At 38.1% G+C, this 16987-nt stretch overlaps 1 protein-coding gene across 2 annotated transcripts in view; it reads left to right on the top strand.

The window, feature by feature from the left end:
• The window catches only part of CCDC175 (coiled-coil domain containing 175), an 82508-nt gene that overhangs the window by 17061 nt on the left and 48460 nt on the right, over window positions 1-16987 (top strand). For both annotated transcript variants that reach the window (XR_010342048.1, XM_064374894.1), the window contains 4 exons: window positions 1499-1608; window positions 6314-6395; window positions 14477-14613; window positions 16348-16458. Coding sequence is in view for 1 of the 2 variants with exons in the window: in XM_064374894.1 (XP_064230964.1) it covers window positions 1499-1608; window positions 6314-6395; window positions 14477-14613; window positions 16348-16458 (440 nt within the window). In the remaining variant the exon portion in view is untranslated. The remainder of the gene's footprint in view (window positions 1-1498; window positions 1609-6313; window positions 6396-14476; window positions 14614-16347; window positions 16459-16987) is intronic.

Here is a 16987-nt window from a genome sequence, read left to right as displayed (position 1 = left end):
GGAAAATGAAGTATGTGTTCCTTAGCCTGTACTCTGAAGGTCTCTAAGGCCAAATGAGACAGGCTTGAAGGTGGCAGGAGTAAATTCGTCTCTGGGTCCTTCCCCACTCTCCACAAGCCAGCCTGCCCACCCTCCTACCCTTCCATCAGTAGAGAATAGTTTTTTAAGCACAAAGTTAAGTATCACACAGAACTGGGTTCAAATCTTAGTTCTACAAACCTGAAGTTTCCTCATCTATAAAATGTAAGTATTAATATTGCCTACTGCAGAGTGTTTTTGTAGAGATTAAATGAGGTCATGCCTATTAAATACTTTATATTTGGGAGTTCGTTGTCATTGTTGTTGGCTGAGGTTAGCAAACAGTAGTTTGGCTATAGACTGAGACCACAAGGAATTTCAGATTTACTCTCACATGGGACGTATAGTTCAGAAGTCTCTGCAGCCAGGTTATGTTGATAGGATATTGGCAGAAAAAAATAATAGCATGTGACCCTTAAGGCAGCCTACCTGTCTAGGCAAGGAGGACTAAGGATTAAAGATAACAGATGTCAGACTGATTAAGCCTTCAGCATGTATCCCTAAATCTGATTGATCAGAGGCCTCTCAACATTCTGCTCATTTTGATGGTAATTCTACGACTCCTGTTAGCTCTGGAACTAGCTATGGGTGCACAAGAGAAAGAAAGCATTTTGAGTAGCCTTTACCCACCTCTCTCACCTGGCGTGGCTGAAAGCACCTCAGTTCTCCCCACAGGTGTATTTCTGATACCACGTTGCTGTCGAGGGTTAGATGGCATTAAATATTATGTCCATGGTAATTCTATGTTGAAGAGAAGAGGAATTTGTTTCATCAGCCTTGTCTAAGCTCCATTGTCCCTCACAAGCAGAAATGCAAACCTAAGGCTGAATAAGTTTGACTTTCTTTTTCTTGATCCCAAAATTGCCTTGCAAAAATATCTGTTTCATTATAAATTTTCTCCATCAATTTTTCCCTCTTTTAAATCATAACTTTTTTTCATAGTATCCAATTATTCCATTTCCTAAATTTAGATTAAATATTAAGAAATAAAAATTATTTTCAGCATGAACATAGCTATCAAAGGAAACAAAAAACCCAATTTGTTTTGACTTTTTAAAATAATGCTCATTTTGGTATCCTGGGATGATAAATGAAGGTGATTGTGACAATATGGATTTGTTTAATTTTTTCAAGTGGTAAACAAAGTTAATTTTTGTCTCAAAAATCTTTTAAAGTAGTCACATTCTCACTGCTGTATTTAGTCGCCTTCCCCTGTAAATTTTGGGTTTTTCTGATGATTTCAGAATTATTTGTGTCCAAGTTTATTTTATAGAGAAATAATTATAATGATTGCTTTTTTTTCCTAGAAGTACACCCCCAGTATAAAAGTTGAATGAGTAATTCATGAATATTGAGTGGAATTGAACTGCTGTTATGAAGCACTTGGTGATGATACCATATTTTGTTTAATTTTTAATAGGTTCTTGGTGATCACAATTTAAAGATAGCACAACTACATGAATCGATAAGGTATTGGGAACAACAGGTCAGTGAGCTAAGGAAAGCCCTTGCGATTCTGGAGGCTAAACTGTAAGTGTAATGCTTTATTTTTACTGAAGTGTTTCAAGATATGTTAATATGATATTATAGTATAGTTATGCTATGTTTTCACTTTTAAAAACATGTCTTTAATTTGACATGAAAATTATATTCTCTTAGTTTACTAAAATATGTGTGATAGCTTTGTAGAATCACCTTTTCATTGAGAAATTAGTCCTTCAAATGATCAAGAGAAAAAATGGTGTCAGCTTGGGGAAAGGAAGGGACTCTTTGGAATGTATATATTATTCCCATTTCAGTTTCTGACTCACTACAAACAAAAATGCTCATAGGGGAAGGCATTAGTGGGACGTAGCATAGGCTACAACCCATCTACCCATGCTGTTAGAGTTGTTATTATTCAAGGGAGACTTGCCAAACTTCCTGAGAAAATACAGGGAAGTCCAGGGCAAAAACTGCTACACATGGGACTAGAACCAGAAACTGAAGGAGACATTCCATCCATCCAAAGCCTCAGTCTGTGCTGCATTTTGTGAAAGTGTTTCATTTGTCTCTTTATCTGCACATGGTATTCTCTTGGTGAGCACATGGCAACGTCTGCCTATGCCAAATCCTCTGAATTGACCTTGCACAGGTCCAACTATCTTTAAAGATTGATCAATACACTCTCTCCCCAGAAAATCCCCAGATTTCACATCAGAATGTGTTTGCTCAGTTTTGGTTCCTAATCCAATCAGCTCTGCACAAGAAGATGGAGTCTTAACTTATAACATGGCTTCCGGGGACTACTCCAATGGTTCACTGACAGTTTAAGAAACAAAATGGGGACTGAGTAGATTCCAAAAAGACAAGTAACCTCACATGTAGAATCCTATTATAACGTAGGTCATTTCTATATACATTTGGATATATTGTGATTAATATTGTAATAGGTCTTTCAAAACAGCAATGCTGATTTACCATCATCAGTTCACAAAATGGCAATAATCTTTATCTTCAGTATTAGATTAAAAAATAAGAAAGCTCAATTAATACCACAATTACAACTCAAAAAAAAATTCTTTTATTTTGTGATTCAATAGTATTAGTTTACATATATTTTGAAGAAAAAGTAGACAAGAAATCATAGTGGAAGATGTGGATTAGCTCAGATTATTTCTAGCTGTTACAAATAAAAACCTCATTACATTGATGATATTTTATTTATAAGCCGTCTTCATGTTAGCTAACATGTATAAGGATTCATTGATCTTCCATTTGTAGTGATTTATCATTATTTTTAATCCCAGCTTTTTAAGAGTTTGGATTTGTGTAGAATCTCACGAAAGAAAAGTGCTTTATATTAATGTGGTGATCAAGGACATAAGTTGTTCTCCTTTTTATTAAAAAAACTTTCTTCTTTATTACCTGGAAAATTAAAAGAAAGTTCTTTGTATTCTTCCTATTTTCTTCCTTAGCTGATTTCCTCTATCTGTGAAGATAGGGAGAGGCAGTCTAGGTTCCTGCTAGGTGGATTTAAAGAATCAGTGCTGTTTTATAAGATTTCTATAAGAAATTATACAATAATTTATACAACGCATTTTCCTATCAATCTATAACCCTTTATTTTACTTCATGAAATCTTTTTTTTTTGAGAAGGAGTCTCGCTTTGTCACTAGGCTGGAGTGCAGTGGCATATTCTCGGCTCACTGCAACCTCCAACTCCCTTGTTCAAGCGATTCTCCTGCCTCAGCCTCCCAAGTAGCTGGGATTACAGGCACGCGCCAGCATGCCCAGCTAATTTTTGTATTTTCAGTAGATATGGGGTTTTACCATGTTGGCCAGGATGGTCTTGATCTCCTGACCTCATGATCTGCCCACCTGGCCTCTCAGTGCTGGGATTACTGGCATGAGCCACCATGCCCGGCCTTCCTTCATGAAATCTTTAACTTGCAAGCTGGTTAATAGCACTGTTACCTATTTTGAATTCAAAATATTGAGGAAAACAAAATCACTCAACCACAAGTTTAAATTGCATGTGTAGGCCAGGTGGGATGGATTACACCTGTAATCCCCGCCCTTTGGGAGGCTAAGGCGGGTGGATCACAAGGTCAGGAGTTTGAGACCAGCCTGGCCAATATGGTGATACCCTGGCTCTACTAAAAATACAAAAATTAGCCTGGCGTGGTGGTGGGCACCTGTAGTCCCAGCTACTCAGGAGGCTAAGGCAGGAGAATCACTTGAACCTGGGAGCTGGGAGGTGGAGGTTACAGTGAGCCGAGATCATGCCACTACACTACAGCCTGGGTGACAGAGCAAGACTCCATCTCAAAAAGAAAAAATTCCATGTGTATTTGGACAACTAAGAGTAACTCAAATGCTCCATAAATCTACAGGAGGCATTGTCATTTGATCCTTGTTCTTTCTTATCATTGATATCCAGTGTGATTACAGAGATGAAGACAAATCCAATGCCTACCTTTTTAAATCGCTATGGTGTTTATTTGCCATTCAGCTGGTTTTCAGCACATGAGAGATGTGAAAGTTAAATGTTGTATATAAATGACATCCAATTTGTGGCCTAGAGTATATACTTGCCATTAAAGTATGTGAAGCTATGAAGACTATAGATGCTTTTTTGAGCTAACATGGTTTCAGAATTGCCACAGTTACCAATGACTTCCATCCTGTTAAACTTTAGTGGTCTAGTCAACTCCTGAAAGTTCTCAAATTCATAATAGGATTTGACAGTTTATCACTTCTACCTTCTTGAAGTACTTTCTTTACTTGGCTTCCTAAATATCATATTTTCTTATTTTACTCACCACACTGATTGCTGCTTTTCAGTATCCTTTACTTGTTCTAATTCTTTTTTCTGATTCTAAATTTCAAGTTCTTGGCCAGGCGTGGTGGCTCATGCCTGTAATCCCAGCACTTTGGGAGACCGAGGCAGGCAGGTCACAATATCAGAAGTTTGGGACCAGCCTGGGCAACATGGTGAAACCCCGTCTCTATTAAAAATACAAAAATTAGCTGGGCGTGGTGGCATGTGGCTGTAATCCCAGCTACTTGGGAGGCTGAGGCAGAAGAATTGCTTGAACAGGGGAGGCAGAGGTTGTGGTGAACCAAGATCACGCTACTGCACTCCAGCCTGGGTGACATAATGAGACTCCATCTCAAAAAAGAAAAATGTCAAGTTCTCAGTCCTTCACTATTCTCTTCTCATACCCTCCCTATGTGATTTTTTTTCAGTTTCATGGCTTTAAATACTTTCTTTACTTCAATGACTTGAGCTCTAAATGTTGATACTGTATACCTTCTTGACCTTTCCACTTGAAGGATGTCTTATATATCTCAAACATAACATGTCCTGAACAGAATTGTTGATTTCTCACCTTCCTGAAACAGCTTTTCCCACAGTCTTCCATATCAGTTAATATGGTACCACTATTTACCTAGTTACTCCAGCCATAAGCCCAGGGGTCATCTACCGTTTCTGCTTTACTCACTACCCAACCCTGACTCAACTCTTACTCCAGCCAAATTCAAAGTCACATCATATTGCCTTCATCTTCAAAATATATGCTGAATAAATCTATTTCTTACCACTGCCACCACTGTCCCCTTAGCCTGAACAGCCATGATCTCTTCTGGTCCACCACCAGAGCCTTCTACATGATCTTCCTCCACAGTTGTCTTTCTCCACAAAGTAACCAGAGTCATCTTAACAAGGTATCCATAGGTTCATGTTGCTCTTCTGCTTAAATAATCCACCCCTGTTCCTTTCAGAATAAAATCTGAACTTCTGGCCTGGCCTTAACACCCTGCATGATCCAGTTTCAGTCTGTGTCTCCAGCCTCCTTATCCTTCTTCCTTGAATACACCAAGCTTTTTCCTACCGCTGTCTTGTTACTTGATGTTTCTTCTGCCTGAAAAGCTCTTCCTTCAGACTTTCATGTTGCTGGCTCCCCTTAACATTCAGGTCTTTTCACAGATCATCTCAAAGAGGTCTTCCCTGACCACCTGTCTAGACCAGCATTCTTGCTCTCAGGATCCTTTTGTGGTTTATCCTACTTTGTGTTCTATGGAGGACTTAATAGTATCTGAGATATATTACTTGTTTTTTTATAACTTGCTTATCTCCTGACCCCTCCATGGAATGTAGTTTTCATGAGGGTAGGGACCTTGCATATGCTGTATCCCTAGTACCTGAAACATATCTGGCAGCATATGTGTTCAATAATTGCTTCTTCTTCGTTTTTTTTTTTTTTTTTTGAGATCGTGTCTTGCTCTGTCGCCAGGCTGGAGTGCAGTGGTGCGATCTCCGCTCATTGCAGCCTCCACCCCCGGGTTCAAGCGATTTTCCTGCCTCAGCCTCCTGAGTAGCTGGGACTACAGGTGCACGCCACCATGCCCGGCTAATTTCTGTATTTTTAATAGAGATGGGTTTCACCATGTTGGCCAGGATGTTCTCAATCTCTTGATCTCATGATCCACCCGCCTTGGCTTCCCAAAGTGCTAGGATTACAGGCATGAGCCACTGCACATGACCAATAATTGCTTCTTAAGTAAAAGAATAAATAAATAAAATATGAATTCATCAATTCAAAGGAGTACACATTTTTGCTTATTTTGATAAATATATACATACGTATGTGGGGAGATGGGGACTGGAACTTTTTGATTTCATAAGCAAATATGACTTTTCTGGAAAATATGTTCTTATATGAATCTGTTTGGCTTCCTTTGTTCATAGGGGTTTTTTCACAGATAACAAGGAAAAACTGGATGGTACATCTAATTATGAAAAAGCTGAATTCCTGAGCAAGATAAAAGAGGTAAGAAAGCAGAAATGATTACTTTTAGATTATAATTATATTTCATGTTTAGTTAATATTTAAAATATGTGAGAAATACAGATTTTTTTAAAAGGATTTTTTCATTGACCTATAATATGGTTATTTGTAGTAAATAATTTAAAATTTTTATCTTCTCCTAAAGTACTTTAAATATGTGGAAGAGCAAGGGTTGTCCATGTACAGAGGAATTGTTTTTTGGTAACTTTTCATGTGAGTATGGGTACATTAGGAATATCCATGATTAATGGATTAATGGATATTTTTCATGTGAATTATTTAGAAAGTTATAATCATCTTGCTGTTGTGTTGCACCTGTGAAGTGCAGCAACCTGTTCTACACTTAAGAATATTCTAAATATTATATATCATATTGTGATGGTTAATACTGACTGTTAACTTGACTGGATTGAAAGATGCAAAGTATTGATATTGGATGTGTCTGTGAGGGTGTTGCCAAAGGAGATTAACATTTGAGTCAGTGGGCTGGGAAAAGCAGACCCACCTTTAATCTGGGTGGGCACAATCTAATCAGTTGCCAGTGTGGCCAGGATATAAAGCAGGCAGAAAAACATGAGAAGACTAGACTGGCTTAGCCTCCCAGCCTACACCTTTCTCCTGTGCTGGATGCTTCCTGCCCTCAAACATCAGATTCCAGGTTCTTCAGCTTTGGGACTTGGACTAACTTCCTTGCTCCTCAGCTTGCAGATGGCCTATTATGGGACCTTATAATTGTGTGAGTTAATACTCCTTAATAAACTCCCCTTTATTTTTACATTTATCCTATTAGTTCTGTCCCTCTAGAGAACCCTAATACATATAATATAATATTCTAAATACATAGTTAGAAGTATTTGTGTCAGATTTAGCCCCAAGGAGAATTCACTAGACATTTTTCAAACTTAGGTTAAAAAAATAAATCTGTCATTTCATATGTAAATAATCATGTGGGTAAACCAAGATTTAGCCTCAAAATATTCAATGAAGCATTCATTAGGATAGTAAGAAATTGGGGGTGAGGGTGAAAAATACAATTAAAATTCAACAAAAAGGCCTTGGTTAAATAACTATCAGTGTTGATCATAATATGTTACTGAGTGTCAAATACTATATTTTAAAACAATAGTCTGGGTATTGTGGCTCATGCCTGTAATCCCAGAACTTTGGGAGTCTGAGGTGGGTGGATTACCTGAGGTCAGGGATTGAAGACCAGCCTGACCAATATGGTGAAACCCTGTCTCTACTAAAAATACAAAAATTAGCTAGGTGTGGTGGGTAGCACCTGTAGTCCCAGCTACTGGTGAGGTTGAGACAGGAGAATTGCTTGAACCCTGGAGGCAGAGGTTGTGGTGAGTGGAGATCATGCCACCATATCCAGCCTGGGTGACAGAGCAAGACACCCTCTAAAAAAGAAAAAGAAACAACAGTATGTATGATATGATTCAATTTAATTATTTATATACACAAATGCACATACACACTAGACATAACTGAAATTCTTCTTGTCCCTTGTATTGAAAGAGAAATGTCCTTAGTATCTCTTCCCCTCACCTCATGTATTATTTTCTTTTTTTTGAGACACAGTCTCACTCTGTTGTCCAGGCTGGAGTGCAATGGCATGATCTCAGCTCACTGCAACCTCTGCCTCCTGGGCTCAAGCAGTTCTCTTGGCTCAGCCTCCCAATGACTGGGATTACAGGCACGTGCCACCACACCTGGCTAATTTTTGTATTTTTAATAGAGACAGGCTGATGACATGTTGGACAGTCTGGTCTCAAACTTCTGACCTGAAATGATCTGCCCACCATCTCACTCTGATGCCCAAGCTGGAGTGCAGTGGCATAGTCACAGCTTACTACAGCCTTGACCTCCTAGGTCTAGGCGATCCTCCCGATGCAGCCTCCTGAATAGCTGAGGCCACAGGCACTCACCACTACACCCAGCTAATTTTTAAATTATTTGCAGAGACAAGGTCGCTCTATATTTCCCAGGCTGGTCTTGAACTCTTCAGCTTAAGCAATCCTCCTGCCTTGGTCTCCCCAAATGCTGGGGATTACAGGTGTGAGTCACCACACCCTGCCACACATACTTAATTTTAATCATTCAGGACTTGAGTCAAGTACTCTCTGTCTACATCCTCTGTCTTTGTTTTGCCCAAGTCAACCAGGATATAAAATTCGTACCTTTCACTAGTTTCTAAAACGAATATAATTATACTGAGCATTTCATGATCTATTGCAAACTCTGTTGGAAGTTTTAGTGGTTAATGGGGAGAAATCCTGTTGCAGGATCTTCTCACATTTTTGTGAGAAAGATGGCTTTCTCGCAAAGCCATCTTGTTCACCAACTTTTCTTTCACAGTTCCTCATCTATCTTCTTGCTGTAGGATACCGGCCCATATCCAAATTCTTCTCCCTTTTTTACAAAGCATAATATCTGCCTCTACACCCATGCCCTGAGGCTCATCAGAGATATAAAAGGCAGCTCCCTCCGGGAAGAATGATTTGTACTAATTAAATGCTTTCCACTTTTGCTTTTGTGAACTAACAGCGTTAGAGATGGCTTCCCCTCTGGGCTACTCTGATTCTTTTAGTTGCAAGGATCCCTAACAACAGGGAGAAACCAGACAAGGTTGGTTTATTGGCTGATTGGTTGGTTGGTTTCAAATTTGTCTTTCATTTTCTGAGCAAAATATTATTTTTCCTATATATATTTCAGTAGAGAATATGTATTATCCCCTGCTGTAGAAGCTATTGGACAACTTTCTGACAATAACTCCACATTTTCTAGCCCACATGATTTTCTGAACAGTCTAGGATCCCTAAACTGGCATGGATTACTTGGTCAAAGGAGCAGGTGTAGAGGAGTTTCCCTTTAATCCGTAACCCTTAGCTAAATTCCGTGGTTATAAGTGAGTGATCACTTCCAGAGTGCAAGGCACTGACCTATTTATTATTTTCACTAGGATAGAAACTATGGACTCTTAATCATAATTCTCATAAGTTATTGGAGAAACATTCAAAAATGATATTAAACTCTAACTCTACCTTTTTTTCTCAGCATCTCCCCACCCCCACCAGCCCCAGGCAACCACCATTCTGCTCTTTACTTCTGAGTTCAATTTTTTTTTAGATTCTATGTATAATTGGGATCATGCAATAATTGTTTTTCTGTACCTGAATTATTTCATTTAACATAATGTCCTCCAGATTCGTCCATGTTGTCACAAATGACAAGATTTTCTTCTTTTTTAAGGCTGAATATATTCAATTATGTATGTACATATCACATTTTCTTTATCCATTCATCTGCTGATGAACACTTAGGTTGATTCCACATCTTAGCTACTGTGAATAGTGCTGCAGTGAACATAGAAGGACAGATACCTCTTTGCCATACTGATTTCATTTCCTTGGGATATATACCCAGCTGTAGGATTGTTGGATGATTTAACTTTTTTTATTATAAAATATTACATATTACAGAACAATACATAAACCATAAATATATAATATTTATGTACGTATCTATCTTTTTGATGAATATAATTTATTAATTTTAATGAAGTCTAGTTTATTAATCTTTTTAGATAATGTTCCTTATGTTCTATGTCATGAGAATATTCTCTCTGTCACCGTTGAGAAGCTTTGTTATTTGACCTTTGACACTTAAGACTATGAGCCATTTGGAATGTATGTGTGTGTGCTTTGAGATAGTGGGCAAGATTCATATTTTTCCTTAAGGTTGTCCAATTAACTAGCACCATTTGCTGAAAATACAATCCTTTCCTTCACCACATGGTAGTCATACTTATTGTCATAAATCATGTGTGGGTAATAAATATACGTGTGGATTGTTGACTCTATTCATTTGAACTATTCATCTGTCCTCACACTAAAACAATATTGTCTTAATTAGTAGATTTAAAATAAGTTTTTATGGCTAGTGGTATAAGTCCTTCACCTTTTTTCTTCATAATTGTTCCAGCTATTCTTGACCTTTTCAATTTCTATCAGTTTGTCAAGTTCTTCCAAAAAAGACCTGTTTAGATTTTGATTGGGATTGTATTAAATTTATAAATCGATTTGAAGATGATTTCACATTTTCACAATATTGAAGCTTCCAACCCATTAACATGGCATGTCTTTTCTTTTAGATCTTCTTTGTTCCCTTTGCCTTAGCTGTTCAGTTTCACTATGATGTGTCCAAATTTTCTTTTTATTTTTCCTCCTTGGAATTTATTTGGCTCCTTAAATCTGAGAATTTCTATATTTCATAAGTTCTGCAAAATTTTCAGCCATTATATGTTCACCTGTTTCTTTTGTCCTATTCTCCCTGTGTTGTCCAGGCTGGTGTCTAACTCCTGGGCTCAAGCAATCCTCCCACCTCCGTTTCCCAAAGTGCTAGGATGACAGGCTTGAGCCACCATGCCTGGCCTACAGTAGATTTTGATGGCTGTGTTTCACAATGTTGATTTTACTCAAATGTTTAGAAACTCTAGATATTTGTTCATCTTTTAATTGTGCATGTGTGTGTGTTTGTGTGTGTGTATGTATATGTGTGTGTGTGTGTATATATATATATATATATATATATTTTTTTTTTTTTTTTTTTTTTGAGACAGGATCTCGCTCTGTCACCCAGACTGGAGTACAGTGGCATGATAATGGCTCACTGCAGCCTCATGACCTCCCAGTCTCAAACGATCTTCCTGCCTCAGCCTCCCAAAGTAATAAATTACAGGTGTGAGCCACTGCAGCCAGCCTTAATTGTGCATTCTTCTTGTCTCTTCTGTTTACTGAGCCTGCATGTAGTAATTTTGTGGGAGGTGCTGGGTGCAATGGTGTGCCTATAATCCCAGCTACTAAGGAGGCCAAGGTGGGAGGATCATTTGAGCTCAGGAGTTTGAGACCAACCTGGGCAACATAGGGAGATGCCATCTTTAAATAGGAAAAGGAAAAGGAAAAGAAGAAAAGAAAATAATTTTGTGGCAAGAGTGGAATGCGTTGATTGGGCTTATACATGTGGGGGTGGAAGGGATATATGTCAGGAAGAAGAGGACCTGTCTTGTCTTAGGTATGGCAATTCTATACCCAATTCTAGACTCCTGGGGTTAGTTACTGCCTGTGGTACTCACCGGTTTGGTGTGGAGAAAATCTCCACCACAGTTGGCTGATTAGTATAAGTGTCAGAAGTAAGGGAAGAAGTTGAAGCAAATACTCCAGATACAGTTGCTCAATTGGCCACCACAGAGAATGGCCCAGGGCCCTCTTTTCTTTGTATCCATTAATTCTGACATTAGGGTAGAGTTCTTTCTTAATCTTTTTACTTTTGTAATAGACTTCTGGTACAAGACATTTTTCTGCTAGTGTCAATCTTTTTCTGAGACTCCAATTGTATGTATGCAATTATTCATTCTAATATATGTATCCTCTACATATCATACTCACTCTTCTGTATTTTCTACTTTTTGTCTCCTCTTCCTGCATTTTAAGCAGAGTGGTCTTATTTGAATTCTTAATTTTGGTTATTGTATTTCTCATTCATTCATTCATTCATTTAATTTTTTGAGACAGAGTCTCACTCTGCTGCCCAGGCTGGAGGGCAATGGCATGATCTCAGCTCACTGCAAACTCTGCCTCCTGGGTTCAAGTGATTCTCCTGCCTCAGCCTTCTGAGTAGCTGGGACTACAGACTTGTGCCACCATGCCCAGCTAATTTTTATATTTTTAGTAGAGACAGGGTTTTGCCATGCTGGCCAGGCTGATCTCAAACTCCTGACCTCAGGTAATTCACCCTCCTTGGCCTCCCAAAGTTCTGAGATACAGGTGTGAGCCACCATGCCTGGCTGGTTATTGTGTTTTTCAACTAATAATTTTTTGGTACCTTTCAAATCTGCTGTGTCACTCATTACCATTTCTAATTCTCTGTTATCATTTTCAAGAATGTCTAATATTTCTTTAGTCATAATAAGCATACTAGTTTTGTAGTGCAGTGTCTGATAATTTCAATATCTTATGTCTTTATGGGTCTATAGTCTGTTTCTGTAGTGTGTTGTTTCTGCCAATGTTTGTTCATGCTCTTATTTCCTTCTGTTCCTGCTGGAAAACTGTATGCTGGACATCGTACTTTAAAAAAAAAAAATGTTTGTGTTACAGTTTGGCTCTGTGTCCCCAGCAAAATCTCATCTTGAATTGTACTCCCATAATTCCCACATGTTTTAGGAGGGACCTGGTGGGAGATAATGTGAATCATGGGGGCAGTTTCCCTCATACTGTTCTCGTGGTAGTGAATAAGTCTCATGAGATCTGATGGTTTTATCAGGGGTTTCTGCTTTTGCATCTTCCTCATTTTCTCTTGCTGCCGCCATGTAAGTACCTTTCACCTCCCACCATGATTCTGAGGCCTCCCCAGCCATGTGGAACTGTAAGTCCAATTAAACCTCTTTTTCTTCCCAATTGTGGTTGTGTATTTATCAGCAGCATGAAAATGGACTAATATTGTTTGTAAAAGCAATTTGAGGCTTAAGATAATGATGTTTACCCCAGGAGAAGTTTACATTCACTTCTGCCAGATGGGTAGGGTGTTACAAGTTCCAAGCTACCTTAATCCGTGCTAAGCATCTCTGGTGATCAGAGTCAAGCTGTACTTGTTAACTTTCAATTTACCTTTATCCAGAGGGTGAAGCTCTTTGGAATTCCAGACTGAAATAGTGGGAGGTTTATGTAGGCTCAACACCTGGATGAGCCGTACATGTTGGCTTTTGTTCCACTTGCCATGCAAAAAACCCAAAACTTGGTTTTCAAGTGGTTTCTTCTGTGTTACTAAATGTCTTCAGGGCAAGAGGAATTTTAAGTGCTAGCCTTATCACTCTGGATTCTTGCGTTCTTAGATTCAAGTACATGTGCAGATTTGTTACAAGGGTATATTGCATAATACTGAGGTTTGGGCTTCTAATGATCCCGTCACCCAGGTAGTGAACATAATATCTGATGAATAGTTTTTCAACCCTTCCTCACTTCTTCTCTCCACCTTTTTGGAATCCCAGTGTCTATTGTTTCCATCTTTGGGTCCATGTGTACCTAATGTTAATTCCTACTTACAAGTGAGAACATGCATTATTTCCTTTTCTGTTTCTGGATTAATCTACGTAGGATAATGGCCTCTAGCTGCATCCATATTGCTAGAAAGGACACAATTTCATTCTTTTTTTATGGCTGCATAGTGTTCTATGGTGTATAAGTACAACATTTCCTTTATCCAGTCCACTGTTCATGGGCACCTGGGTTGATTCCATGTCTTTGCTGTTATGAATAGTGCTGCAATAAACATACAAGCACAGGTGTCCTTTTGGTAGAATATTTTACTTTGGGTATATACTCAGTAATGGGATTGCTGAGTTGAGTAGTAATTCTATGTTTGGTTTTTTGAGTAGTTCTTTATTATCTTGTGAGTTCCTCAACACTTCTACAAATATTTGTTTATCTAGCTATTTTAGTTGTCCCCAGACACAAGGTTGTTATGAACTACTCAGCTCACTTTTTCTGCTAAACTTGACTTTCTTACCTTATTTGAAGCAAACCAATATAAGCACAAAATTCATGTCTCATGTAGAACACTGGTGGGTACTATTTTTTGTCCTCAAATAGAAATATTTCACATGAAGCAAGCATAATACCAACTCAAAGATGTTTTGAGCAAGAGCTTCTAAGTATGTTACATTTTCTTTTATATTTCGTAGAGTTTATATTGTGGAAAAAGGACAGACAAATGTTGCTGAACAATCACAGTTTATTCATCCCATTTTGTATTTCAATATGGATTATTACTCTATGGTTTTGCAGCAGGGTTTACTACTTTTCTATACTTAAAAATATATATAGTAGAGGCCCCAAAATGTACAATTGCACGTTTGCTATAGAATTAAATCACTTAGCATTTATGGTGTGTTCACGGTGTGCTAAGCAATATACCAGGTGCTCTCCAAGTTGCCACCTGATGCAGATCCCCTCAGAGGAGCAGTGAAGCAAGTCCTCTCATTCAACTCCTTTGTTTTCCTCTAGCTGGCTGAAATACTACATGCTGCTCGTATGGATTACAAAGACCTACGAGAGAAAATGAAAACTCTTACCAGACAATATAAGATTGTTTTAAATGAAGAAGAAAAAGCTTTTTTGCAGAAACGAAAGATCCATGATGAGTATGTCTTTACCCACCATCCATGCGTGATTCAACATGCCATCGTTAGGGGGTGCTTTTCTTGCTATCGAAGTGGTGGCCCTCCACTTAAACTTACCCTAGTTTTAAAATCTGTTGACGAAAATGAAAATGTTTGCTATCATTTACTGATTTCTGCCTCAGCAGCTCAGGCTGCTATAACAAAATACCATAGACTGGCTGGCTTAAGCAACAGAAATTGATTTTCTCATGGTTCTGGAGGCTGGAAGTCTCAGGTTACAGTACCAGCTTGGTCGGATTCTGAGTGAGGGCCCTTTTCTAGCTTATAGCCAGCCAGCTGCTTTCTCTCTGTGTCTTCACATGGTGGAGAGAGGCAACATGCTGTCTTTCCTTTATAAGGTCCCACCCTCGTGACCTCATCCAAACCTAATCACTTCCCCAAAGCCCCCATCTTTATAATATGCTTGAACATTATCATAACACTAATCCCCTACAATGTTCCTTTCTGCCATTCTAAGGCACTTTAAATTTTAATTTTTACTGATGAAAAAAGCAATGCCTGTACCTGATTTTTAAATTCAAATATAGAAATGTATAACTTAGGGAGTAAAAATTACCCAAATCTCTCCATTTTTTTAATCATGTTGGGGGCTTAGGGTTTCAACACATCAATTCTGTAGGTAGAGGGGGGAAGACACAATTCAGTCCACAGCAGTTTGAAAGAGTCACTGAGTTAAAATACTTTCTGCTACAGGGAGGTTCCTATCAATGTCTGGGCATTTGAACAAGACTAAAAACTCTGAGCCTCATTATTTTCTCTTACAAGTTGAGACAGAAAAATAACTACTTGAAACCCCATCTCTATTAAAAATATAAAAAATTAGCCGGGCATGGTGGCCTGCACTTGTAATCCCAGCTACTTGGGAGGCTGAGGCAAGAGAATCTCTTAAACCTGGGAGGTGGAGATTGCAGTGAGCTGGAAGCCAAGATCATGCCCTCCAGCCTGGGTGACAAGAGCCAGACTCCATCTCAAGAAAAAAAATTAGCCTTATCAGTCCACACACTGAGAGGAGCACTTTATATCTTACTAAATTCATTCATCTGTTGAGCTAGGTATTGTAATCCTCATTTTATAGCTGGTGGAAACTGAGGCTTATTGACAGGTGAAGCTACTTGTTGGCTGTTATTATTAGATCACACTCTAATTAAGAGGTAGAGCCAATATGCAAAGTTAGTCTCACTGACTCCTTCACCTTTCACATAAGAACATGACAGAATTGATAAGCAGATTAGAAGAGACGCACACACTCAGAGAGATGGAGCACTATAAAACTGTTCTTGTTTTGTGGTTACTATTGTGGTGAATGTTCTTTCAGTGGTTTGGGAATTTTCATAAGTTTTATGAAAATCCTATGTGTAGACCAGGCGCAATGGCTCATGCCTGCAATCCAGCATTTTGGGAAGCTGACATAAACGGGTCACCTAAGACCAGGAGTTTGAGACCAGCCTGGGCAACACAGGGAAACCCCATCTTTACAAAAGTACAAAAATTAGCTGGGAAAAAAATTTTAAGAAAATTCTATGCATAAATTTAGATGTAGCTACTGCTAACAAAAGACTTTGTTTTTAGTTTTAATAATTTATTTAGTGAATAGCTCATGATCTGAACTTTCAAAACTATTTTTGAAATTCTTATTTGTGTTTGCATATTTGATTATGTCAGCCTTCAACAAATGATAACTGTTTTTCATGATAGAAATCAGAAACAACTGACATTTATTACTCAGAAAGATTACTTTCTATCACAAAGGAGAGTAGACATAAAAAATATGGAAGAAGGACTCATCACACTCCAGGAACTTCATCGGTATGTTTATTGCCTTTGAAATTTTTGATCTTTACTTTCTCTGCATTTATTTTTTAATAAATGATGGCAATAAATCTGTGTTGATTTCTAATATAGTACAGAATGGAAGTTTATAACTAGCTCTCTCTGTTTCACAGTCTGGGAGTCATTCTCATGGAATTTTTCATTGAAAGGATAGATAGGTTCTGAATTTTATAGGAGCCCCTGGGCCCCAGGAATGGACCAGTTGGGGTGCAGTGACAAGAATGTGCCTGAACATTATCACATCACTGAGTCCCAGTGATGTTCATTTTGCATTCTAAGTCATTTTAATTTTAATTTTTAATTTTTCTGATTAAAAAAAAACATACATGATTTTAAAATTGAAATATAAACTTTATAACTTAGAGAGTAAAAGTTACCCTAATCTCTCCATTTCTCCACAAAAATAATCACTGTTAACAGTTTACTATATATGCTTTCAAATATATATTTATATGTATGTATCCAAAAATTGGATTATATTCTATAACTGAATTTGTTCCACTTA

Source organism: Aotus nancymaae, unplaced genomic scaffold, assembly GCF_030222135.1.
Source record: "Aotus nancymaae isolate 86718 unplaced genomic scaffold, 86718_ANA_hifiasm-v0.15.2.pri h1tg000011l, whole genome shotgun sequence".
Taxonomy (NCBI): domain Eukaryota; kingdom Metazoa; phylum Chordata; class Mammalia; order Primates; family Aotidae; genus Aotus; species Aotus nancymaae.
Note: the sequence above shows the minus strand (reverse complement) of the source record. Positions and strands in the feature narration are given on the sequence as shown.